Source organism: Electrona antarctica (genome assembly GCF_951216825.1).
Source record: "Electrona antarctica genome assembly, chromosome: 23".
Lineage (NCBI taxonomy): Eukaryota > Metazoa > Chordata > Actinopteri > Myctophiformes > Myctophidae > Electrona > Electrona antarctica.
In genome coordinates this window covers 25,835,983-25,863,166 of record NC_136804.1, presented here as the reverse complement: position 1 = coordinate 25,863,166, position 27,184 = coordinate 25,835,983, and the positions used below count along the sequence as shown (strand labels likewise).

Sequence of the window (27,184 nt, the reverse complement as noted above, 5' to 3'; positions counted from 1 at the left end):
GATGATCCACTTCTTATTGCAGAGGACACAGAGAAATGAGCGCGAGGAGAAGAGGAGGGAAACCCAACAGGGGGGGAGGAAGATTCAACAAGCCAAGAGGAGGAGGAGGAGGACGTGGTGGTGGAGGTGGAGGTGGAGGTGGAGGTGGAGGAGGAGGAGGAGGAGGAGGAGGAGGAGGAGGAGGAGGCAGGAAGGGAGCGGGTGGCTGGGATGACGATGACGATTTCAGCCTCCATCTCGGGCCCAGTCGCTCTAGCAGGTAACGCTGGCAAATTATGACGTTGAAATGATCCGATGTAACGACATTATGGATATTTAACTCACTGGTTCTCAACGTGCGGCCCCTTTTCCACCGGGTTGAACCGGTTCAGTTCTTTTTTCCCGCCTAATATTGAACCAGTCTAGAGTGTTTCCACTGAAAATGAATAGGTTCAGAACCCTAAAGGTTGGTTCAGAACTGAAACAAAAAATGGCCACTGCTTCCGTGAAAGCACCAAAGTTTCCAAAAATCTAGAACGGAATCAGTTCTAGAACCAAAGTTGTTTTGGTGGAAAAGGTGCCCAGCTCTCCGGTTCTAAGGGGGTCTCTACTAGCTAAAGGATTGATAGTTGATAAGCAAACTGAGAGTGTACAAAAGGAACCAATTATGGTTCCATTTGTACACTCTTGAGTGAAATTAATACAGGATGTTATGGTGTAGATTGGGGTCCCAGAAATCGAAATCGGCATAAAATGAGGATCCGATATCAAACTGGAGGTCCTTGGAGTTGAATGAATGAATGCCTTTATTGCAGACTCAAGGTCCATAGAAAAACATAGTTGGAGTTTAAATGATGTGATTTTCAAATCACTGACATAATGGATATTTAAATCACATTCCTATGCTTCATTCTCTCTCTCTCTCTCTCTCTCTCTCTCTCTCTCACTCACTCACTTTCTCCATTCCTGACGCCCCAGGCCTGCCTCGAGCAGAGGGCGAGGTGTGGGCGGTCGCGGAATTGGGGGCAGGGGCGGAGGCGGGGGCGGAGGCGGAGGTGGGGGCGGAGGTCGAGGAGGAGGTGGAGGAAGAGGAGGAGGAAGAGGAGGAGGAAGAGGGGGACGGGGGGGCTCGGACAGAGACAAGAGAGGAGGTGGCAGGGGCGGCAGGGGGCTCCCCAGGTCCTTGGCGACGGAGAGGCCGCGGCCCCGGGCCCCGGACAGCAGCGAACCTCGCCTCAAGCCGGAGATGATGAGCTCCATGCCCATGCAGAAGATCTTCATGACCAACGAGAACCAGGAGCTGGTCAAGGAGCTGCTGCGGGAGCTGCAGACGCACGAGTTTGACAAGCCCCACGAGTGAGTGCATTGATTCACCGGGGCAGTTGTATATCCTGGAATCCAAACTGTCCAAAATATTAGATACTACTAAATTGATGAAGTACTGCTTAGAATTGTTAGTAAACTGTGAAATGTTGTTTTGAGCCGTTTTTCCACAGAGAAGTCTCTCTGGAAAAAGTATTTCAGTGTCATTCCTCTTTTCCAGTGAGTCTGATTCGGATTACTTGGAAGAAGAGGATTATGATGAGTTGGACCATCGCGAGGAAGGCCAGTATTGGACCACCCATGACGAGCCTGTGGACAAAGCAGACAGCCCTGTGTACGAGTCTGACTTGGAGGAGGAGAGGAGCACCCCCGAGCCTGTCATCTCTTTATTCGCCATAGGAAAACTGTGCAGGTGAATGTGTGCAGGAAATTAACTGCCTAACCACTGGAACACTAGCGTCCAAGATATTTAGTTTAGTGTGAAAACGTAAACGTTTATACATGAGTATTTATACATGTTTGGCTAGGTTGAAATGTTACATTTGTAACTACTGAGCAATGAAGAACTGAGAGGAATTCAGTTCCCTGCGCTGTTAACTCTAAAAGCTACTGCGCCTTGCGCATAATGTTCTTCTCTGTCATTCTCCTGTGAATACGTTGCTCATCTACCCGTGTCTTCAAACTTGTCTCGGTTTGTAGGTATGGGTTTGACCGAGAGCGCAGCAGGCAGGCCCTGGAGTCTGGCGGAGGGGAATTCGGCGCCACGTTGGAACAGCTCCTCCAGCAGGTGTTTGCAGAGCGCTACGGCCACAAAGCCGTCTCCCCCGATGGCCTTCAGTCCACACCCATGGACGAGTGTCTGAACCAGAGGCAGGAGGAGGCCCTGGCCCTCGCCGCCATTTACGGCGAGCGCTTCAACGAGCGCATTGCCAACGCCGTGTGGACGGTGACCCTGGACATCCCGTTTCTGGGGTCCGTCAAAAACGTCAGTCGAAATGGACCCGCCAGCAGTAGTTCCGGCAGCACCAGGAAAATCTGCAACTTCTACCTGAAAGGCCAGGGCTGCAAGTTTGGCGACAAGTGCAAGTTCAGCCACAAGCTCTCCGACAAAGGCAGGTCTGGCGCCGGGTCTCCGGACCTGACAGGACCCAGCCGGCCTGGCTTCAGTAGCGACGACCCGTCCGAGTACGAGCTGGAGATCCGATTCCCCAAGGGGAACCGATACCCGTTCCAGGCAAGGTTATTATTATAGTTAACTAAAACTTAACAACTGACATTACTTTAATTTCGTCCCTGATAAATATCCCATATTATGATGAAACCCCCCCACTAAAAAAAATGATGCCTTAACCCATTTTGAAAATTGAATGTGGCCCGAATCTATATATGTGACCGGGTCTGGCAAATAGGCCCTCATCTCGACCAGAGTAATTTTTCAATTTTACAGATTATTAAAGTACAGAATGTAAGCTTTCATATGATGTATCATTCAATGAAATTGGAAAATATTTGAAGGAGATATGACCATTTTAAAATGATTGTGCCGTTTTACCCAAAGCTGAGAAAATCCCCTTTGAATGTTCACAACATTTCAACACCTAGAGCTGGCTAGCCTACTTTGACTTATAAATGTATACATTTAATTGCCCAAATCAATAATCTGTTGGAATGAAAACCTTCAACATTCAAACTGTGTTAATATGAAAAAAAACGAAAATCACAAAAAAATAAAAATCGAGTTTATTTTAGATTTTCTGCCTTTTCATTATAGGCGAGATGAGGACCATTTTGCTAGACCTGGTCACATATATTCTTTCACAGCGAACATTTTTAACTGCTTCTGGCGGGTCCCTGGAACAACATGTTTTCAGATGGGGGTCGGCGGCCGAATACATACCATTCTGGGGGTCCTTGACATAAAAACGTTTGAGCACCACCGAAGACATTTTGTAGAATCTGGTCTCAGGTCTTAACGGGTTAAAGATTAAAGTTTTGAAGTAAAAAGAAAAAAAAAAAAGAATGAAAAATGCTTAACTATAATAACTTTGTGGTTCCATAGGCCCCGATCGTGGCCTTCAGCACAAACGACGACCGCGTGGGAGCCGCGGGCAGACTGTGCCTCACAGAGAGGCTGTTTGAAGAGGCACTGGCGGCGGCCAAAAGTGCCGAGCCCGTGGTGTACACACTCAGCACCCTCTGCGAGGACGAGGACGCCGTGACGGAGCTGCTGTCCGCCAGCCATCACAAGTACAGCAGCATGCCGCCCGTGGTCTCGACAGCTCCGCCCCCTCCTCTCGCCACGGCCAATTGCAGGAGTGCGAGGTAAGGGGACACTAAAATGGTAGCCTGTTAGGCATAGATATTATAAGAAATAGATGCCTCACTGGCCGTTGCAGTTCATTGGAGCGACGTGTATCCCAATGAAGGCGGACAATATACATTACATTACAATACAAAACAAGACAAACAAACAACAAAGTTATTAACAATACAACATCAGAGCCAGGGGGGATTAGATTACTAACAGAAAACATTAAAGAGTGAACACAAAGCAACAGTTCTCCGCAGCTTTCTTATTTAGAAGTGCTGAAGGCATTTGCTGAAGGCGACTGCGTCGCTGCCCAAGTGACGTCACTCACTTGGGCAGACACTCCTCCATGTCTCTCCTCCATGTCTCTCGCTGTCACTCAAGTGACTACTGGCCAATCACAGCGCGTCTTTTCCGGGACTTATGTTACGCACGCGGAAGCTTGACAAGCTTCCGCTAATGCTTTGCAAGGAATGTCGGGAAAATTGTGCCTTCAATGGTGACACGTGCCTCAGAGCCGGAAAGGGCGTCTACGTATATATGTCTATGCTGTTAGGCATACCATTTCATGTTGTAGTCTAGTTTGTAGTCATCAGGCTACAAACTACCCTATCCTATCCAATAAAAGCCTTGATGTGGCGTAAGAAGTTTATTCAAGTACTTCTTGGAATAGTTTGTTTGGTATATCCATCTTTTATTCCAAGTTGTAGCGACTGGCGAGACAAAAAAAAAACGAGGGGGACCATAACTCTATAGACTGTCTGCAACAAAGCGATGCCAAGGTTTTTATTTAATTTTTTTATCATCCGTTCTACTCTAAACCACGCCTAGACAGGATCACAGTATCACACAGGCAATTTAGGAACACAGACCAGACTTTCCTCCGAGGTGAAAGGTCTGGTGACGCAAGGTTACTAAAATGGTATCCTCGATTGTAATGCTGGTGACCCTTTTTTCTTATTGAACATTGTATCCACATTATGTAAGGATTTTTTCCATGAAGGAAAGGATTAGAAATAAGCCTCTTCCTTTTCTTGCACGTCAACTTGTTTGTTTATTTTTTTTCTTTTTCTTTTTTAACTGCCTTTTGCCAAATAAAGAAAGAGAAAAAAATGGATGCCAAAGAAAATTATTTATTATTATTATTATTTGTCTCCAAATCAAAATTGATATAAATAATGAATTAATGTAAAAATATATATATTTGTTCATTTATAATGAACAAATAGTTGAAAATCTAGAGCAGTAGAATATTCAATAGAATTTAGATTTTGATGAGTTCTTGTCATCCCTAGTGTGAAGAGCAACGCGTCGCCTCAGGAGAGCAGGAGCAGCAGTGGGAATCACACCAGCAACCCGAGGGCCAATCCAACAAACTGCAGCGCAAGCAGCCGCACACGCGTCTATGGTGAGACACCCTCTGGGCTAATTTACAAATGTAACCAAATGGACCCGTACAAGCCCATTTGGTTACATTTGTACACAGGTATGTAACGGTGTTATTATCCGTGATCTAGCAAGAACAAAAATGTCTCAATATTATCGTGGGCCTGTGACACTATCGACCATATTCAATCTGAATATTTTAGGGTTGTGTTTGAACAGCAGTGGAGTAAATGATCAGGGAAGCGATTGGCAATGGCTTTGGAATCTGTAGCCATTTAGCTTAGCAGCTAACTTTAGTCAAACAATCAACTCTGTGCCAAGAGACTATGAATAGGAAAAAGGGTATGAATAGGAAAAAGGAAGCACAGGAGTACTGTTTTTTTCTGGGCCGTTTTCTCGTAATCTAGACGCCATCCTCGGCGATTAAACACAACAAGGACGTTCTGGGATCATTTCTGATGTGCTGTTGTGTCGAGGTTACAACATTAACGCTTCTGAAGACGAGTAACGTTTTAGATGGACGCAGTGACTGGATTTGAGAAACGGAAGCTGCAAGCGCAGCATGGAAACGGAAACGGCAGAAGCTCGGTTGAAAACGCAGAGGTAAACTGAATGACGTCAGAGCAGAGGAGTAAACGGCAGTTCCGCGTACGCCACGGTTTATGACTTGGCCACGTGATTGTGAACACCAAGGTGCAAACGTGCGAACAGGCGATGGAATGTAATGTTGGATACATGCATCTAAAAACCTGACAGCCTGTTTCTTGCTCACGTGCCACCGTTAACCTGTCCTCTTTGCATTTTCAAGCCAAAGAGACGGCGGTAGACCCCGAGGAGAATCTGGACGAGAGGGAGGACAACGATGAGGAGGACGACGAGGCCGTCGTCCCCGTGGAGACTGAGAGCTACGTCAACCTGAGGAAGACCATGGTGAGGAGGCACGAGACGAAGAACGAAAACCTGCTGCAGGAGAACGGCAAGCTGTGCCGAGAGTTCAAGAGGAAACAGGTAAAAGATGGCCGTCGATTATAATAACAACACGTATTTGTTACAAACTGAGCGATACGCTCTTCTTCTCCGACTCAGGGCCGTTCGAGTTGCGACCCGATAGGCAGAGAATAGTAATGCTGCATTCATATGGAATCAGGCAAGCGGTAGACTGCAAACGGCAAAACCTGCTGGACGGCACGGAACGGTAAAAAGATTAAATATTTTAACATTGATGCCGTCTGCCGTTACCGTCGCCGGTTCTGGCTGCCGTGCCGTCCTGTTCCATTTACCGTCCTGCTCCCGCTCATGAAAATGACTTCCGGTTTGCTGTCTACCGCTTGCCTGATCCCATGTGAATGCAGCATAAATCTGCTCTGGTGAGAGCGTTTGCCCCGACTGCCACTCGCAGTGGCTACTGGCCAATCACAGCACGTCCTTGCACAACCCACGTAGGCTTTCGGAGCACACGTCAGAGGGAGAAGCTGTCATGTTGTAACGTTCCTCTTCCCCTGGCAGTCTTCCAGGAGCTTCCTATCCATGCTACGTCAGAGGGAGAAGCTGCCAGCCTGGAAGGAGAGGGACAACATCCTGGACCTCCTGGACAATTGTCAGGTGCTGGTGGTCAGCGGCATGACCGGGTGAGTGAGTCACAATCCACTCTGTACTGTAGCAGCACATATTCTGGTACAGGGGTTCTCAACCTGTGGGTCGCGACCCCTAAGGGGGTCGCCAAAATATTTTGGGGGGACCACAATTTTTTTGTTTTGGAAATTGGATAATGGAAATTAAGAGTTTACATAGTACTTGGTGCATGCACAAACTTAATGATTATATCTGGTTTCAGTATTCATTTATGATATATTTTCTCTATTAAGGTTATTTTTGCAGTCGGTTTGTATTGGTGGTGAGGAGGGGGTGCCGGACGGGGGTCGCGAGACATGGCCAAAGCATTTCCGGGGGTCCCCAGCCAAAAAGGTTGAGAACCCCTGTTCTAGTACACTGGTTTTCAACCAGTGGTCCTTGTGGTACCCAGCTTAAATGATGGCGAGTTGGTAACCAAATGGACCCTTATAGATCTTTAACTCTTAAGAGCATACAATGTAACCATTACTGTTTCAAAAGTAACCAACAATTGGTCAAATATTGGCCAAATTGTCAAATAATTGAAGAAAGGCAAACTTTGTGAACATATAAGCTTGTAGATCGGCTCACAGTATTTATCTGTGTAACCGAGTCAAACAAAATTGAACACCTCAACTCCTAGCCAGTTCAAATATGATTATTTTGGGGGGTCACGGTCTGAAAAGGTTGAGAACCACTGCTGTAAAGGACTAGTGGGACCCCTGGTGGTCCCATAAAAAAACCTAATAAAAAAACAACAACGAATTGCGTTTCTTTATTAACTTGGTTTTCACTTTGTGTATTAAATCCCATAGGTGTGGTAAAACCACCCAGGTTCCTCAGTTCATTCTGGACGAGACGCTGGCCGGTCCTGCCGAGCATGTCGCCAACATCATCTGCACGCAGCCCCGCCGCATCTCCGCCATCTCCGTGGCCCAGAGGGTGGCCCAGGAGCGTGCGGAGCGCCTCGGCAGCTCCGTGGGATACCAGATACGGCTGGAGACAGTCAGGGTATGATGCCCGCACATCCAATGATACACCCTGCAGTCAGTGTTGATTTTGACAGAAAGTTAGTTTTAGTCATAGCCTTCTGAATAGTTTTCACACCTGCAATGTTTTAGTGTTATGTCTAGTTTTAGTCGACTAAATATCACAAGATTTTAGTCGACTAAATCTACAGTTGATTTAGTTGACTACATTGTATTTTGGCGGGCCTTGATGTCGACGAAATTACACTTTGCTCTTTGCTGAAAATTGCCGATCTACAAGCTCACAACGCGTCGTGTGATCGGCTATTTTCAGCATGCAACCAAGAGCTGCCAAGCTTCCACTATTGCTTCCGCTCATGCTTTGCAAGGAATCTCGGGAAAATGTTACCCCCTCTCGAGAACACACGCCCCAGAGCCGGAAGATGTCTACCTTTTTATAAGTCTATGGTTCAGTGTCTTGCTCACACACTTCGACACTAACTCTGGGGGAGCCCGGGATCGAACTAGGAACCTCGCGGTTCACCATCTGGCCGCGCTGCCGGCTACTCTACCCCTGAGCCACTGCCTTAGTTGTACAACAATGTCATGCAGAAACGGCAAAAGATAAGCAATCCGTAGGGTCAAAAACAGCTCACAACACGGCGCTATTTTTGAAAAGCGATTTAATCTTTTTTTCCTCCTTTATTTATAATGGATGAAATTTATGTGTTGGATTACGTGTTGCTCTCTCCAGTCATCGGCCACCAGGCTGCTGTACTGCACCACAGGAGTGTTGCTGAGGAGACTGGAGGGAGAGTTCGACCTCAAAGGTGTCACGCACGTCATCGTGGATGAGGTGCACGAACGCACCGAGGAGAGGTGAGGAGATGTTTGTTCATGTGACAGTGGTTAACCCATTTTGACCTGAGAAAAGATTCTACAAATGTCTTCTAAATCATGACAGTTTTCTACATCAGTGGTTCTCAATATTTCATGTCAAGGACGCCCAAGAATATATGTAATTGGCCGCCGACCCCCATCTGAAAATATGTTGTTCCAGGGACCTCCCCAGAAGCAAAGATTTGAGTTAAAAACATGCTGAAAGAATATATATTCAAAGATAGCAGACCTACAAGCTCGTAGCGCGGCACTCTGTGCCGCGGTATGAGCTTGTAGATCTGCTATTTTTCAATAGCTAAAGTATAACAATGCTTGAAACACCAACAGGGGTTCTCACCCAGAATGGGTTAAAGGGCCACCTCACCCCTTTTGCAACCAGATCTAGTTTTAATGATGTGTATAGGACACAAGAAACACTTTCCTGGGTTATTTTTATGTGTGCAAGATGTGTTTCTAGATATTTTAGTTATGACGCCATGTTCATGATCAAAATTTGTCATGGAAAATGTGGTCTCACTTCCTTTCTGGACTACATGTTGTCTCAGTAAGACAGCCCACATGGGGTGTCTCCCAATCACAAGTGCACCAAAGCATTATGTCATTGTACTCAAACCCTAGTCAAACACACAGATTTCATAATTTGTCTGGCAATAGAGTGCAACATTGAGTGATTGCAGTTTCTTCCAGTGGTGAAATGGTCCTTTAAGAGTGTAGTGTATGTGGATATAATACATATTGGACCAGTATATATTTACCCATTAAAACCAACAAGCTTATGGGGCCGCCACTTTGTTTAGCGTCCGGGTAGCTCAGTCGGTAGAGCTCGCCTTTGGACCACAAGGTCATGGTATGAGTAGCATGTTTTTTTAGCATGTTTTTTTTCTCTCTCCCACCTCAGTGACTTCCTGCTGATGGTTCTCAAAGACCTGATGGTGCAGAGGACAGACCTAAAGATCATCCTGATGAGTGCCACTCTGAACGCCGACCTGTTCTCCGACTACTTCTATAACTGTAACACCATCCACATACCAGGTAAACGCACGCACACACATCGCACACATACAAGAATTCTGACCATCAGCAATGATATTATAGTAACACTGCACTGCGTTTATTTTTTCCCCTCTCTTCTTAATTTTCTCCCAGGTCGTACTTTCCCAGTTGATCAGTTTTTCCTTGAAGATGCCATAGAAAAAACCCGGTTAGTATGTCTGTATTCCTATGTCTGTATTCCTAAGTAACCAGGCTCCAGTGCTCTGGCACTGCAAGTGCATGACGATGATGATGATGATGATAATATACCAGTAACCAAGCAGTACATTTGGCTGTTCCTCCAGATATGTGATTGAGGACGGCAGCCCTTACATGCGCTCAGGAAAACAACAGAGGGACTCCAACAGTGCACCACGGGGTGGCAAAGCGGTGCCCAAGGGTGTGGTGGACGACCTGGGAGAAGATATGTGGAACTTCATGTCCCTCTGCAGGAGTGACTTCGTCAAAGACAACATCCCTGACCAGCAGCTCGGCCTGCAGGAGCTCACTATGAGATACAAAGGTGAACTAGGAAATGAACTAGTGTTAATCTATCTCTAAATTCACTGAATCTCTTTCTGACTATATGTGTCTGTCTACCTCGGGCATCATTTGGGTGATGGTAAATGGTGCGTTTATATAGTGCTTTTATCCAAAGTGCTTTACATAGATTGTACAGTACATCACATTTGCCCATTCACACACGCATTCATACACCGATAGTGGAGGAAACCATGCAAAGCACCAACCTGCACATCGGGAGTCTTTAGAGTCTTGCTCAAGAAAGACACTTCGACACTAACTCCTGGGGAGCCCGGGATCGAACTGGGAACCTTGCGGTTCCCATCCGGCCGCTCTACCCCTGAGCCACTGCCGCTGTTGAACGACCGATTGACCTCAATCTTGGTGTGTGTTCTGACGATGACCCTGGGGTTGTGCAGTGCTGTCAAGTGGCATTTCGGGCAAACTCAAAAACCGCGACGTCTGTATCTGTCTGGCCGTACGGGTCTGTCTGTGGACTGGACAAGGGCTCTATTTTTGTCCATGCTAAACCCCTTATCCCTAAACTACTTTGCCTTTTTTACTATTTTGAATAGTTAAAATATCTACAAGCTCACAAGGCAAAGTAGTTCAGGGATAAGGGGAGCTCAAGCTCATAGTGCGGCACTCGGTGCCGCGCTATGAGCTTGAGCTATGAGCTTGTAGTTCTGCTATTTTTCAATAGCTAAAGTATAACAATGCTTTAAAACACCAAAAGGGGTTCCTGCCAAAAATGGGTTAAATTAAGAAATGTTTTATTTTTCTGCAGACACCAAGAAGTCCGTTCTGAAGACCATGTCCATGATGGATCTGGACAAGATCAACATGGACCTGGTAGAGAGCCTGCTGGAGTGGATTGTAGATGGAGACCACAGCTACCCGCCAGGTTGGACAAATCCCTGCTGTATACAGTATGTAAGGGATGATATATCTGGCTAGGTGGTCAATGTCGGGAGATAATTCCCTCGCTGAGGTGGTTAATCACCCTGAAGGTGAATTATATCCCGACAATGACCACCTAGCCAGATATTATCCCGCTTATTTGCACAACAAAAAAAAGTATTCCATAAGTTCGCGCTGGCTGCGTCTGCCCAGCTGCAGGGCTGGAGCACTGTCGGAAAACAAGGAAGTGAGTTGATCAAATAGAATCCATTTCGGGTACTGCTATGTCCATTTCTCGCTCAAATGTTTAGCTGTAAATGACATTCATTGTGTGTTTGTGTGTGTGTTTACATGGCTGTCATGTTGTTAACAGCAGTAAATCAAGCGGGGCGCAGCCGCACAGCTGGTGCTCAGAGGGTTTGATTACTATTAGGCAGCGGTCTGTTATAGAGCGGAGCGGACTGTTATCAAGAAATAACACAGCTGAATTCAGCGATTGACCAATCCGAATCAATCATTCAACCAAGCCATGTAATAAATTGTAATATAAAATTCCGGAGGGACTAGTGGAGAAGAGATCAGGTAGAACTAAAAAGACAAGTCATCTTATGCTTGGTTGCATGCTGAAAATAGCAGATCTACAGTCAAGCACACACGATGTGACCCTCTTATGAAAATCATTTAGACAACTAAAACTAGACTAAGGCTAAACTAAAACCATTTCAGATGACAAAAATATGACTAAAACTAAATTAAGTTTTATTCAAAAGACTATGACTAAACTAAACTGACTAAACTTGCTGTCAAAATCAACACTATTAACCTCCAGATCCCTGTGTATTGTGTAGGTGCTGTGTTGGTATTCATGCCAGGTCTGGCAGAGATTAAGACGCTATACGAGCAGCTCCAATCCAACAGACTGTTCAACAACAGGAAAGGAAACAGGTTTGTGTGCTGTTGCCACTGTGTGTGTGCGTGCATGCCCACAACTGTAGTAGAATTTGAGAAATCGGGACCATTTTCCTGGTCCGACTCCTCAGTCCTCACAAGATACATTGTTGTACGCAATTTTATGAGATAATCACAATTATTTTGCATAATCTTCAGAATCGCTTCCATTCATCAAACAAATGTTCATACATTTTCAAACATAAAATAAATTGAAATAGCATTTCTAAGGCGCTTTACATTATAGATTGTGCATTACATTCACCCATTCACACACATTCATTCATACAATGATGGCAGAGGAAACCATGCAAGGCACCAACCTGCTCATCGGGAGCACTTAGGGGTTTAGCGTCTTGCTCAAGGACACTTCGACACTAACTCTGGGGAATCCCGGGATCGAACTGGGAACCTTCCAGTTCTCAAGTGGCCGCACTACCCCTGCACCACTGCCATCCATATACAAGCTCAAACTATTAAATATGGCCTGTCTAGGCTGTGCTATTTTATTTTGATTATTGCAACTGGTAATAGTCAGTCATGTCTTTGTATATTTAAGTGCAACCCCCAGGAATCGAACCCAGGCCTCCCACGTGGAAAGCCAACTTAACCACTAAGCCAAAGGCCTATGGCTCAGGGGAGATATTAGACTTTTGAGGCCATCAGGCTGAGGCTGTGAGCCACTCTGCTACACTAGTAGTAAAATATGTATGTCACATCTGCCCCGTGCAATTTGTTTCCAAAGCGTAATCATTTTACATTTGTGTTTCGATGTAAAAAACCCAAATATCCAGTATATACTGTACATAAATCATAATTATTTCTCGTTTCCCATGGGCAGGTGCGTGGTGTACCCTCTCCACTCGTCACTGTCCAACGAGGAGCAGCAGGCGGTTTTCAATCGGCCGCCAGAAGGAGTCACCAAGATCATCATCTCCACCAACATCGCCGAAACCTCCGTCACCATCGACGACGTGGTGTACGTCATCGACACCGGCAAGATGAAGGAGAAGAGGTCATTATTATGCGGTTATAGACCAGAGACCCGATTCTACAAATGTCTTATAAATTCTGACAGTTTTCTGAAAAAAACTAGGTTTCTGTGTCAGTGGTTCTCAAACTATTTCATGACAAAGTCAATGTAATTGGCTGTCGACCCCCTTCTGAAAATATGTTGTTCCAGCAAAGATATGACTTTAAAACGTTCGCTAGCCTGTGAAAGAAAATAAGAATATATATTCATCAAAGATTTGCACACGTTTTCACGATTTTTCAAAAATTGCAGATCTACAAGCTCGTAGCGCAGCACACTGTGCCGCATTATGAGCTTGTAGATCTGCTATTTTTCAACAGGTAAAGTATACAATAATGGTTAAAAGGGGTTAAAAGCTAAGGCGACACAGATGCGTCCTCAGGTCTAATGTGTCATTAAAAGGAAAAAAACCCTTGGGCAGGTGTTCTCGAAGTGGGTTCGGTGAGGGGGTTTCCAAATGGATCCTTACAGGTCTAACTCGTGAGTGTACAAATGGAACCAAATGGACCATTACGGGTACATTTGGTTCCCATTTGTACACTCAGAGTTATAGGGGTCTGTGAAATAAAATACAAAAATGTCTTAAGAACCACTGATACAAATTCCATTAATAATTGTTAAAATTCAGCTTCAAGTTCGTAAAATAGTAAATAGCACAGTATAAACATCAACTGAAGCATTAAAAATATTAACTAACTGTAAATGAAATGTAAATGAATGTGATAAATAATGTGGTCCACTCCCTTGTTCTGCATTCACAACAAAAGCGTTTTCTTCTTTTGTTTGTTCTTTTTTTCCGCCGTTTGTCGGCTCTCAGGTACGACGCGTCCAAGAGCATGGAGAGCCTGGAGGACTCGTGGGTGTCGCGGGCCAACGCGATGCAGAGGAAGGGGCGAGCGGGCCGTGTGGCCTCGGGGGTCTGCTTCCACCTGTTCACCAGCCACTGTCTCCAGCACCAGCTGGCCGAGCAGCAGCTCCCCGAAATCCAGAGGGTTCCTCTGGAGCAGCTCTGTCTGAGGTACCCACGCATGGATTCAAGTTCTCAGTCGCCACGACTGATTTCAGTCATTGGGATTCCACAGCAGCCAGTATGTTCTCTATAGAGCGGCGCAGTCCCACTCCCTTTCAGAACGACGAGGGCACCAGGAAATAATTCTCCATTAATTTTTCCCATAGACGTAGGCATTCAAGGCATTCAAGTGTAATGCGGGTCGTCCACTCACAGTTAACAGTCTTTGTATTGAGTTTGTGCTTGAAATGTACTGTAATTCTGCAAACTGTTAATAAATATTTCAATCAATCAATCAATTTAAGCCTCGGACAAAGCCAACAGCCGAGTTGACAAATTTAGCCCAATTGTTTTTTGGGCTAAACAAATAATTAGAAGAAAATCTCACAACACTGCTATGATCTTTTCTGACCTCATCTCTCTCTCACCACGTCTGTCTGTTAGAATAAAGATCCTGGACTTGTTCGCCGAGTGCACCCTGGAGTCCGTCTTCTCGCGGCTCATCGAGCCTCCGGCCATGGAGAGCCTAGAGGCGGCCAAGCAGCGCCTGCAGGACCTCGGGGCTCTGACCAGCGACGAAAAGCTCACACCGCTGGGCTACCACCTGGCCTGCCTGCCGGTGGACGTGCGCATCGGGAAGCTCATGCTTTTCGGAGCCATCTTCCGCTGCCTAGACCCGTGCCTCACCATCGCCGCCAGCCTGGCCTTTAAATCACCTTTTGTAAGAAAACACTTTCGTTTTTTTGTCCTTTTATTTACTCAGGGGAAGGTTGCTGAGCACAGATCACCCCAGTTCAGTTTGTTAGCCAGAGTATAACGTTTTCCGCTCCTTTTCTTATGTTCTTTCTTCTATTCCCTTCTCTTCCTGCAGGTGTCGCCGTGGGACAAGAGAGAGGAGGCCAATGAGAAGAAGTTGGGCTATGCTCTGGCCAATAGTGACCATTTGGCTCTTCTGCAGGCTTATAAGGTTCTAACAGAGTTTCTGTGTTGGAGCACTCATTAAAAAAAAAACATATACTCTACTTTGTGTCGAAAGGCTGATTCTCTGTCTTCTCTGTTTCAGGGATGGTGCAACGCGGTAAAGAACGGCAACCAAGCCGGCTTCCGGTACTGCAGGGAGAACTTCCTGTCTTGCCGAGGCATGCAGGTGAGACTTTATGTGAAGTGTCTTTTTTTGAAGGTTCAAGGTTTTGTGTCTTTTTTTGAAGGTTCAAGGTTTTGTGTCTTTTTTTGAAGGTTCAAGGTTTTGTGTATTTTTTTGAAGGTTCAAGGTTTTGTTTTATTGTTACATCTTGTGCACAGATACATAAGAGTTGTTTGTTCGGCTACCTTCAGACAATATAGCATTATATAATAATATAATTAAGTGAAGAAAAGAGAGAAAAACAAGGCCAAAACATGGGATAAAAAAAGAATTGATCAGCGTATGCGCAATGTATGTAATGTATGTATTGTATACACTTGGCATATTATACAAACCAGTGGTATTCAAACTTTTTCATGTCAAGGAGCCCCAAATGTAGATTTGGCCACGGAACCCAATCTGAATATAATCGTTTATGCCAGGGACGCCCAGAAGAGAACATTGTGTTAATAAATGTCAAAATAATCTCCAAATCATGTCTTTTTCAAGATATTTCAAAAAAATATAAAACATTTTTAGATGGGAGTCCGCAGCCAAATACATATAATTTTGTGTGTCCTTGACATGAAAATGTTTGAGCACCACTGATGTAGTCCAGAATCAGGTCTTAAGTAGGATGTCATTGTTCTGTCCATGCAGGAGATGGCCAGCTTGAAGAGACAGTTTACGGAGCTGCTGTCGGACATTGGCTTTGTGAAGGAGGGACTGCGGGCCAGAGTCATAGAGAGAATGTGTTCCAATGGTACCGATGGTGTTCTGGAGGCTACAGGACCTGAGGTACGCGCGCGCACACACGCACGCACACACACAGCTATCAATTACAGTACGTTTATTTTTTTGTATGGATGCCAAAGATAAGTACAACATAGATGAGCATCTTTCCTCCTTGCCACCAGGCCAACCTGAACTCGGACAACATCCGTCTGATGTCTGCCATGCTCTGTGCTGCTCTCTACCCCAACGTAGTCCAGGTGAGCACGCACTCACTCATTCATTCAGCATCACTCCAGGTAGAGCTTCAACTGTCAGGGCTCTATGCATACACGCCATTTTGGAAAGAACGTGGGCCGCTTCTTTATTTCCTTCACAGGTGTTACCGATTATACTAATGAAGGCTCTACACCAGTGGGTCTCAGAGGCCCCATTTACACTGGCAGCCAAATCCAGCCTGAATCAGATCTGAGCCACATCCATATTGGAATCTGATTTGTCTAAATGAGTCATGTGACCATTTAAACCAATCGGATTTCAATCTTGATGTGGCACAGATCTGATTCAGGCTAGATTTGTCTGCCAGTGTAAATGGGGCCAAAGTGTCTTTGGGTGGGGTCCAAGTGGCCCGTACGGGTCTGTAACTCTGAGAGTGTACAAATGGAAACCAAATGGACATGCGCGAACACAGAATTAAATGCATACAGTATGTTTTTTGATAGATAATATGTAGGGTTGTGCGCTTGTACCTGAAAGTACATGAATAGGTTAGAAAATGTTGCACTTTTGGACAAAATATCAGTCAAAACAAGGTAATCGGTGTCTCTCTAATAATCTCATAATGTGTGTGCGTGTTTCCCTGGGCCAGGTGCGCTCTCCACAGGGGAAGTACAAACAGACCAGTAAAGGGGCCGTGAAGATGCAGCCCAACGCAGCCGAGCTCCGCTTCATGACCAAGAATGATGGCGCTGTCAACATACATCCCTCCTCCATCAACTACACGGTGAGAAAGCCGGAACCCTCGTCATGTTTCATTCCAAACTATAGGGCTGCCTGCAATTGTTTTCTCTTTTCTTTATTTAATTCCTCCCCCTTTGCTTGGCACTACGGTTGTATCCTAATGGCCACCGAACTACAACATGACGTCACAAGCCGCGGTAAAGAGCAAACCACTGCCACCGCCAATTAAGTGCCAAAGTGGCCTTAATTGGTAAGACCTGTGAAGGAAGTACTGTAAGGAAGAGGCCCAAATGTCTTTTCAATATGGCTGCTGTGCAATAGAGCCTGTTGTGTTCGTATAGAGACAGTGACTCGACAAAGGCGGATGCGCCGCAGTGGAGGATTTGAACTCCGACCTAGACATTTGTGTGTTCTGCCGTCCTCCCTCCAGGTGCGTCACTACGACAGCCCCTACCTGGTGTACCATGAGAAGGTGAAGACTTCACGCGTGTTCATCAGAGACTGCAGCATGGTGTCCGTCTATCCTCTGGTGCTGTTCGGAGGAGGACAGGTCAACGTCACACTGCACAATGGAGACTTCATCATCTCCCTGGACGACGGCTGGATCCGATTCGCCGCCGCCTCGCACCAGGTAGGCTGGCGGGGAAATTAGATGAAAATTCTTTCATTTTTTTCGCATCTGGACCCCATATGACTCCCATGATAGAAACAGCCTACATCCCAATGCTCGGTGCACGTGCCCGTGCACGCAGTCATTTGTGGTATTCAGTGCTCAGAATGGGATAAAGTACGATGTTGGGAGCTTAATAAAACATTAATTTGAGGTCGCGCTATGCATATTTATAGTCAGAGCGGCAGAACACAGCCGCGAGCGAGACTGGCACGGCAATCGCTGGAGGGCAATCACTTCCGGGTCGGCCGGATGAGGGCTCTTCTTCTTTGCTTATGTTGCGCATTTAGCTGTCACTATAGCCTCACGATTTCTATCAATTACACACCCCATGAAGCCTTGACTTCATGGAGATTTTTCTTGTTTATGAGCCAATAATTTGATGGCTGGGTCATCGTTCAATATGAGACTCTACCGGAGACATTAGCAACTTCCGGTCATCAAATGATTGGCTTAGGAATGAAATCAAAACAACAAAGTCTCCATGAATTCAAGGCTTCACGGGGAGTATAATTGATAGACAATAAGTATTTTTTTGGGTGGCTTACTACTCCTTTTATTTAAAACAATACTTTGAGTCCTGGAGTGACACGATAAATGTGTCTCGAGCTGAGAAAAAGCTTTGGAATGGCAAACCCCCTGAACTAGACGGGCATTGTTCCGTTGTGTCACGTGTGTTAGGGCTTTCACTTCTAGTGATTTTTCCTAGTTTCCTAGTTGCCTAGTTTACTAGTCGACTAGTTGTTTAACTAGGCCTACCTATTATGTTTTTTTTTGTATTATAATATTTGTACATTTAAAAACTGTACATTGATGACTTTGTTTAGTTGCTGGTACTAGTCAACTAGTACCAGCAACTAGTCAACTAGTACCAGCAAGGTCGACTAGTGGATTTACTAGTCGACTAGTTGAATAGTCGACTAGTTGCTTAAAGCCCTAACGTGTGTCCCACTAGGTGGCGGAGCTGGTGAAGGAGCTGCGCTGGGAGCTGGACGAGCTGCTCGAGGACAAGATCCGAAGCCCCAGCATGGACCTGTGCACCTGTCCCCGGGGGTCCCGCATCATCCACATGATCGTCAAACTCATCACCACGCAGTAGACCACCTGCGCACCTGTCCCCGCCGGAGGGGAGGGGGGGGGGGGGGGGGGTAAATAGCCTCGCGTAGCCAGCCTTTAGGTCTTTTCAAACGGGAGCGTCTGACGTGACTAGTAGTAATTCATTTTTAATGAGAGGTGTGCGTTTATTTTGGACGCGCAGAGAAGTTGACCGGCGACAACGCAAGTGTATTGACACGGTCCCATGAAATTGTCGCTCGTGTGCTTGTTTCGTGCACACGCCCACGACAGCGTGAGTCGCGCCCCTCATGAGCAGACCTGTCGTTGATCCAGGCGACAATGTCTGCGTCACACACTCCCCGTCTGAAAAGGCCTTAAAACTGTCTTTGCAATGCAAATTGCCCCAGGGAGATTGAGTCTGGTGTCGCTCAATTGTATTGTGGGAGGACTTTGCGGAACCCAAGTAGCAGATTCGTCTGGAACCAGGCTATAACCAACCAGGGCCCAGTATGCAAATATGGGGCGGGACATTGCAAGAGATTCGTTTCCTTTTTCCACAACAAAGACGGATGCCGTCATAGCAGTAAACGGGACATTTGTGCTCGTGCTGGCTAAATATGTAATTAAAACATTATGACTTTCTATTGAATATCTTAGTTACAATGGAATTGATTTGACGTGTGTTTTTTTTATTTATTTTTTTAAACCTTTGCGTTGTGGCAGTTCCGCGATCTCCCCCGTCCACCATGCCCCCTGTGTCCCCACTGAGATGCACTAAACTCCAGTCACCAGGCCCCCTGTGTCCCCACTGAGATGCACTAAACTCCAGTCACCAGGCCCCCTGTGTCCCCACTGAGATGCACTAAACCCCGTGCAAAAAGTTAATGGAGACGGCCTGGGAGCCTCAGAGCGCTCAGTCAAGCGGGCTGCGCTGCTCTGATTGATTGTAGGTCTAACGACTCTAACCAATAGAGTACGTTTGAAACTTTTTGTAACCGCCCCTTGGAAAGAAATGCCAACACTGAGAGGGACCAGACTACTGGCTATGCGAGGCTAACGCAGTAGACCTGTGCACCTGTCCCCAGGGGTCCCCAACTCATCACCACGCAGTAGCCAGACAGCACGGATGGACGCACCGCTTTTCACACCAGTAGTTGTCACTTTTTTACATTTCACCTTCAAGGACCCCCTCTGTAACTCTTGACAGTGTACAAATGCAACCAAATGGACCCTTATGGGTCCAATTTGGTGACATTTGCTACACTTGTTACAGACCCAATATTTTGGAGTCCAGTGGTCACAGACGTTGAGGTACTCGGTGGTTCTCAAAATGTATTTATGTTAAGGACCCCGGAATTAATTATATATTTGCCGTTGGACCCTCATTTAAAAATGTTCTCTTCTACAGACCCTCATACAAAATGTGTGTTAAAAATGTGTCAAAAATATTCAAGGTTTTTCCACATTTCTTTATTTTATTTTTAAAAAGCAGATCTACACACCTGACATTAAGGAAGCACCCATAGACATAAATATGTAGACACATTTGTCATGAGCCATCTTGTGCTTGCCTGCGAGGCACCAGATTCTTCCTTTTGATCGAACAATGGAAACGGTTATGGGTCTGCAGTATGCGGTTGCCTCCAAGGCAGTGGATGGTGTGGTTAATGGCCAATTAACACCCACTGATGTATGTTTTACGGTCTTAATCCTACCCATGAAATGCTACTGGACAAGCAGTAGTGAAAGTTTACTACTTCCATGCTGCCACATGATGTACGACACAATTGTTTGATTTAGAGGTGCGAGTATAATAGAAATAGTCATTTGTATACATTTGCGCCATTTTTCTTCAGTTCAGGGAAACCCCCGTTTCATTGTTAATATGGATCGTGTGTCCCTGCTCACAACTGAGAAACGTATTTGAGTCCATATTGGATTTCCTAGATGGAAAATGACTGCACATATTAATGTGGATTTGCATGTATTTTGCATGTCTGACCGAGGGCTTAGAGAGCTCCAGCATGTTTCTTGTTAGCTTTACATTTCTTGAATGTATGAACTTCTTATTGCGTTGATGTAAAAAAAAAAATCTAAAAATCTAAATCAAAGCCTAAAGGGCTAATCAAATTACTCACAATTTGGTCAGTTGCCAAATAATTGGAAAGCCTGTATACAAATCTCTGATGCAGTGAAAGAATAAAAAAGGGGAAACGATTTTCAATAATGTGGCATGCAGAGGCGAAGAAGTACTCACTTTTTTTCCCCACTTAAAATCTATATGCTCAAGTTGTGAACTTGTTGATTGCTTATTTCCTAATAGACAAAGTATAAAATAGGGCTTAAAATCATTAATTTATGTTTAATACATTTACCATTAAAGCCCTATTTCACATAAAGCCCTATTTCATATTTTATAATTATATTGATTTAATAATATAAATCTGTGAAAGTTAAAAAGTTAGTATATAAGTAAAACACCTCAAAATTCCAAGTACAATACTTGGGTAAATGTACTTTCCATTACTGCTGCTGACATGTTGGCTTGTGTTACCATCAGGTAGGTACTTTTCCTCGCACTACTATTCCGTCTGGGTTGTATTGGATTAGCGGTAGTCATGTTACTGTAGCTTGTCAGACCACAAAGGATGTTGTTGTGGTCGACTCAGAGGCTCTCTAAGCCATTCATTCACACAACAGCTTGTGTTACCATCGGGTGCTTTAGTCCGGCAGCCGGCAGTGTGGAGTGGGACATTTGGTATAGTTTTTAATTTTATTGGCCTAAGATAGTCTATATACAATACATTCATGAATCCACTTGCTGACCGGCTGTCGGTATTGAGCAATTTGTTTTATAGGGTTTTATATGCAAGTCAGCACCCTTGGGCAAGTGGCTATGGCCATTTTTTAGCCCAAGGAATGTTTTTTGTGCAAAACTAATGCTTGGAATGGATTCAGAATCATGAAAACCCCCTGGTTTGACATGTCACATGCTACACAAAGCATAATTAAATATGCTAAATAAAAAACACTACCAAATTTCCCACTTTAAATAAAAGAAGCCTGTTGCCTGCCAGACTAGGTTCAAGGTTCAAGGTTTCTTTATTTTGTCTCCCAAGGGAGAAATGTGTCTTGGACCCCAAGGACCCGCCCTGCAGCATACAGATACAGTACAATACAAAACAATACACAATACAAGACAACAAAGGCACACAGTGACCCGTACAACATTAAAAAAACCACACACCAACATACCTAGTGCAAAAGAAGAAGAACTTCACCTCAACCTTCGACCCCTACCCTGTCTGCCCTCTGCAAGGACTCTGTTAAGGAGTGTGATTGACAGAGGGACAAAGGAATGCTTGTACCTATTATATTTGCACGCATGGACCTCGTACTGCTACCTGATGGCATTAGCCGATATTCAGGGTATAGTACATGGGAGGGGTCAGACACAATTTTCTGAACCTGTCCAATGGTGGCCTGCTCAAAGATGACCTGGGGGCTGATCGGAGGTGTAGACATACCCATGATCTTCCCTGCCATTTTGGCTAAGAATTTCACTGTTTTACAGCGGGGACAAAGTACTTGAGTGAAACTATAGATACCCCTGGTCATATATTACTCGACTACGAGTGAAAGTTCCTCAGTCAAATTTGCACTTGAGTTAAAGTACTGCATAGCAGTAGCTCGTCTGACAACAAAGGGCTGTAGAATTGGAATTCACAGGGCTTGGAGCGGTCGCTAACAAACCTGTTCATTCACACCACAAGGGGGTCTCTATGACAACAGCATGTCAACAAATGGCATCGGTCTCCCAAGACCAACCAAGTCTGCTGCCAGCTAAAGTGTGGTGTGCCAAGGCCAGGGCTGGTAAGATGGGCTTGCTATTTAATGAGTAATATTAATGTGTGTGTGACTGTGTGCAAAATTAGCAAATTGTTTCATAAAGCTATAAGTAGGCCTAATATGTAATTTTGGTAGCCTATAGAGGTCAGTGTCTGGGAGGCCTGCCATGGGAGTGGATTGGACAGATGGACTGGCCTGCTTGACCATCTATTTAGATCACGTTTCTCAAACATTTTCATGTCAAGGACCCCCACCTTGATATGTTCTGTACTGACCTGCATGTTAAAAGATTAAATGTTTTCACTTCATAGTTTTTCCAAAAATAGATCTACAATTTTGGCTTATTGTATTGCTGAAATATGAGTGGTTAAACTGATTGGCTGCTTTTTCATATCGACTACTTTTGCTGGGGAACGAAGGACCCCTGTGGGTCCCCGAATCACTCTTTGAGAACCAACCATTATCTTGGAGACATACTGCCTTTATTAATTTATTCTCTTTAGCGGTGTAGAAGCACTATGATCTCACTCAAGTAAGAAGAAAAACAAGACATCATGGTGAGTATTTCATATATTTAAGCAGAGGTTTGTGCTTCTATGAAATGAATGTACCACATACAATTATATTCAATGCAACAATTCAGTGATTATCTCACTATTGCAGTGTTGCACGAAAATACCTGCAAGCTCATTTTGTCGGTTACACTGCAATGGGTGCAATCTTATAGATCTATTTCTGAACAATTGCAATTGGACATTCCCAAAATGAGGACACAGGATGAAAGTGGTTAGAGGGTGTTCAAATTAAACATTGGGTAGTAGTAGCCTATACCTTTTTTGTTTTACTCTTTTAATTTGTGTTCAAAGCCCCTAAAGTCCAGGAAATCGAGGTCCCACAGTGCTCGACCTGCCAAGAAACCTGTGAGACAGAAGTCATCCAACAAAAGGTCGTCCTCAAGTGCCAAATCAACTAAGACGGTAGATGTAGACATTCTCAGCAAAGCTGCCATGGAGAACGTCTACTACATTTCCCACAATGCAGTGGACTGTCTGGAGTTCAGAGGCTTTGGGTGGCCAAATGCAAAGAAAAGGAAGAAAGGGAAGGGCAAGAAACAGAAGAAAAAGTAATTGAGAACTTAACACCTTAGCAAAAAGGTCTCCACTACTCTCTTCCTGTCTGAAAAATATCCTATTACTGGACCAACCCCTAGGGCTTTTTGTGTTATTCTTTTAGTGATCATTGTAAAATCGTACCACTACTGTTTGCAAACTGTTAAAGTATACAAGCCACACAAACTTTGACCCAAAATAAAATTATATACTTGATTAATGGCACCATCTTGTGGATGCATTTGAACATGGAATAACTTCACCCGTGACCCTTTCCATTCACAATGTAGATTAGATTAATTTCCCAACACTTGAATATGAATACTGTAGTCACTGATTGGCAAATTGTGATGTTATGAAGGGAAATCCACAAATCTAAAAATAATACTGATTAATGCTCTTACATAAACAAGTCATGATCTTTGGTGGGAAATGTTTTATAAATAAGTATATACTTTTGTGTGGATGGAGATGGGCTGTACAATGTTCTGGTAATGTTAAACTATGTAAAGGCGAGGAAATTGATGCCAATTTTAATTAAATACATGTTAAACATAACTATGATTTTCCATTAATTGTGCAGTCTTTACTACTCTGTATAAATATTTGTGGCCTTAGTGCAGAAAACAAATGTCAAATCTTAAATACAGACACCAGTGGTGTGACCGTGTGCCATGAGCTAAAAGCCAGTAAACCCAAGCAAACAAAAGTATATAGGCTTTTTAAGAATGCAAACCAATCAATTATGGGGTAGAAAAAACACTGCCCCAGGCACTTGATATTAAAGATATAGGTAAATATTGTACACAAGTTAGCCTTTTGTCTATTTACACACCATAATAACCACTTAGACCCTATATAGAATCATCTGACCGCGGTCCCCCAGGGCTGTATACTAGATCCTCCAGTATTTCCCTCTAGTCTACACCAAATGTCTTCGGCAAAAATGGCCAATCTACAGTAGATCGGCCATTTTAGCTAAAGACTCGTCCCAGAATAGGGTCCAGGCGGTTGATCTTTAAAACATAAAGTAGATTTTGTGCAGTCTTTGTTTCTGTAGACAGACATGGTACTGCATGGTCCCATCCTGGCTTATTCTGATGGTTTCTTCTTGGCCTCCACGTCTTTCTTGAAGGCTTCTATTTTCTTGGAGATGTTGGGGACCTTTGGAAAAAACAGAATCATTAAGGTCGGGCCTGTCACAATTATCACATGTAATCGGCGAGGGGGGACTGGAATGATCGATGAACTGATTTTAGACGTCATCACCAATTGACAAGGGAAACACAAAAGTTTGGGTCACACAATTGGCAGGTGCCTTGCGATAGGTGCTGGGTAATTAATCACACCACCTGCCAATTGTGTGACCCAAACTTTTGTGTTTCCCTTGTCAATTGGTGATGACGTCTAAAATCAGTTCATCGATCATTCCAGTCCCCCCTCGCCCGGAGAGAAAGACGTCCGTGTGCATCTCTTGAAAAAGTGGAGATAATTTACTAAATACACGTTTTGTGCCAGAACTTTCACATGGATATAAAACTAGAGGACCATATTTCACTCCACGTTTTTGGAATTATTTAATGGGTGAGTACAAACGGAGCATTTATCACATTCAGGCCGCACACAATTGAATTCAACCAGGGACAGTAGCGACCGTTCTATGCCTATGATACATGAAAATTTACGAAGTTAATTAAATGATCACAGGCATTCTAGGTCTAGGTCTGGCTTAGCTCCTTTCGGAACCCTACGTTAAAGTTTCTGACATTTGGATGACTTTACGTAGGGTTCCTTATCATCGACTTCAAGCGACATGGGATGCAATCTGACTTAGCCTGATGTACCCCTGTGCTGCGCTGTGGGTGTGACGCTGACATATTCCAAAAGAAGCATATATCTGCTATAGGAGCCAACGGAAACATAAATGAAACTTTCCTTTGTCGCAGAAGCCGTTAAGTATTTTTAAACTGTGCTTGACCGTTTTGGCAGCTCTGAAATTCTCTCTTGTTGACATCCCATTGTACCGCCTCCAGCATCTCGGTTGGCTAGCTGCGCCTCCCTACGCGCCTCGTAGGCGCAGCTAGCCAACCGAGATGTCAACAAGGAGGGACCGAAGAGAGAATTTCAGAGCTGCCAAAATGGTCAAGCACAGTTTAAAAATACTTAACGGCTTCTGCGACAAAGGAAAGTTTCATTTATGTTTCCGTTGGCTCCTATAGCAGATATATGCTTCTTTTGGAATATGTCAGCGTCACACCCACAGCGCAGCACAGGGGTACATCAGGCTAAGTCAGATTGCATCCCATGTCGCTTGAAGTCGATGATACCGGACCCTACGGGTTAGGGGTCCAAAGGAGCTCAACCCGGGGGTCCGGAGACGGGCTAGGTCTGGCTGTAAACAAGCATCTCGAGCTTAGTCCATTCACCCTGGGTAAACAAAGAACTTTGCTTTGCTTCGTGGGCACTAGGGACATCTGGGCACCTCAATGTAAAATTGGCTATTTTGTCCAAAATGTAAAAAAGAAAAATGTAATGTAACCTAAACAAATATTTTTAAATTTGTTTGTATTTAATTTACAATGCTAAGAAATAAACCATTGATTGCAGTTATTTGTATTAATTCAGTATGAATTCAATTGTGTCGTCAACTAAAATGATTAAGTGGCAAGTTACCCCCTCTGGTGGGACTCCACTTTAACCTGTTACCATCCTATAGATTTGAGTTTGGCATGTCAAAATATGTCAATGATTAAAAATGTCTCAATCTACTTTTTTTCCCCATTCTAAATCTGGCATATGTGCCCATAATTTATATATAAATTAAGCTTGATTAAGTTGGTGGAGTACTCTAAAGAGGATGGCAATTCAACAATTCTTAACTTACATCATAGTTTTGAGCCAGGAACATCCCTATCACGTTCCCAAGAGTGAAGCCTGCCTGAAAACACAAACAGATCGATCAACAATTATTGATTAAATTGTATTTTTTAAAAGTACCGTGTAATTAATCCACCAAGAGGCAAGCTTTCAGGATCATGGCATATGCTGCTATCTATGAGCATCCCCTCTAACTCAATGGAAAACTAATAAAAATGCACAGAGAATCGTTCAAACTCACCAGGAATTGTAGCATGATGGAATAATAAAGTCGGTAGAAGTGTTGTCAAAGAAGGTAAATTGACAGTTTGGTGAAAAACAAACACAAACTGCTGTGTTTGCTTGTGTAGCTAACGGAGGAGGCTAGCTAGCCAAATGTCACAAACAACTACTTCGTTCCACGCATGCGCACGGCACCAACGATGCAGCGTGCGTCGGCCATGGGAAATGTAGTCATTATCCGCACCCGGGGTTGTGGCGGTAGGCCCGTTTCTGTCCGACGGAGAACTACAAGTCCCAGCGTACCCGCGTCCTTAGACTCCTTACCACTCTCATCCACAAGTGTTGCCATGTCGTCGTTTTATAGAGTAAAGGAATAGGTCAAATTCTTTAAATTGTAATTTTTTATATGTTAAAAAAATTTATGTACAAAAATTCGCCAAAAGTGTACCAAATTTTACTCACTTTATTTTAGAAATTAAAATGCTCATATAGTAAACAAGAAAAAAGAAAAGCTTCTTCAAATGTATGATTCATTATTCCCCTTACTATTGTTTTACTGTATGTTTGATTGATTGATTGATTGAAGAATTTATTAACAGTTTGCAGAATTACAGTACATTTCAAGCACAAACTCAATACAAAGGCTGTTAACTGTGAGTGGACGACC

At 44.3% G+C, this 27,184-nt stretch overlaps 3 protein-coding genes across 5 annotated transcripts; 2 read left to right on the top strand and 1 right to left on the bottom strand.

Moving 5' to 3' along the window:
- Positions 1-1,117: 1,117 nt before the first annotated feature.
- dhx57 (DEAH (Asp-Glu-Ala-Asp/His) box polypeptide 57) lies at positions 1,118-20,742 on the top strand. 2 transcript variants are annotated; one of them, XM_079494890.1, is made up of 25 exons: positions 1,118-1,335; positions 1,523-1,714; positions 2,002-2,536; positions 3,362-3,624; positions 4,906-5,018; positions 5,805-6,004; positions 6,503-6,624; positions 7,423-7,618; positions 8,330-8,454; positions 9,374-9,507; positions 9,622-9,676; positions 9,813-10,030; positions 10,817-10,933; positions 11,778-11,874; positions 12,719-12,892; positions 13,728-13,928; positions 14,364-14,640; positions 14,791-14,886; positions 14,983-15,066; positions 15,703-15,840; positions 15,960-16,034; positions 16,643-16,777; positions 17,165-17,365; positions 18,360-18,518; positions 18,561-20,742. In XM_079494890.1, the coding sequence occupies exons 1-24, from the start codon at positions 1,226-1,228 to the stop codon at positions 18,501-18,503; spliced, it is 4,002 nt and encodes a 1,333-aa protein (XP_079351016.1). In that variant the 5' UTR covers positions 1,118-1,225; the 3' UTR covers positions 18,504-18,518; positions 18,561-20,742. The 2 variants fall into 2 exon arrangements, with proteins under 2 accessions (XP_079351016.1, XP_079351015.1); XM_079494889.1 differs by having other exon boundaries at positions 18,360-20,742.
- On the top strand, positions 20,067-24,446 carry smkr1 (small lysine rich protein 1; the record flags this gene model as incomplete). Its single annotated transcript, XM_079494752.1, has 2 exons — positions 20,067-20,123; positions 23,134-24,446. 2 exons carry the CDS (start codon positions 20,067-20,069, stop codon positions 23,434-23,436), a joined length of 360 nt encoding a protein of 119 aa, XP_079350878.1. The 3' UTR covers positions 23,437-24,446.
- stmp1 (short transmembrane mitochondrial protein 1) lies at positions 24,128-26,810 on the bottom strand. Of its 2 annotated transcripts, XM_079494922.1 has the most exons (4): positions 26,537-26,810; positions 26,303-26,356; positions 24,463-24,582; positions 24,128-24,384 (listed from the first exon to the last, which is right to left on the bottom strand). In XM_079494922.1, exons 1-3 carry the CDS (start codon positions 26,549-26,551, stop codon positions 24,511-24,513), a joined length of 141 nt encoding a protein of 46 aa, XP_079351048.1. In that variant the 5' UTR covers positions 26,552-26,810; the 3' UTR covers positions 24,128-24,384; positions 24,463-24,510. The 2 variants fall into 2 exon arrangements, with proteins under 2 accessions (XP_079351048.1, XP_079351047.1); XM_079494921.1 differs by having other exon boundaries at positions 24,128-24,582.
- Between the last annotated feature and the right edge of the window lie 374 nt (positions 26,811-27,184).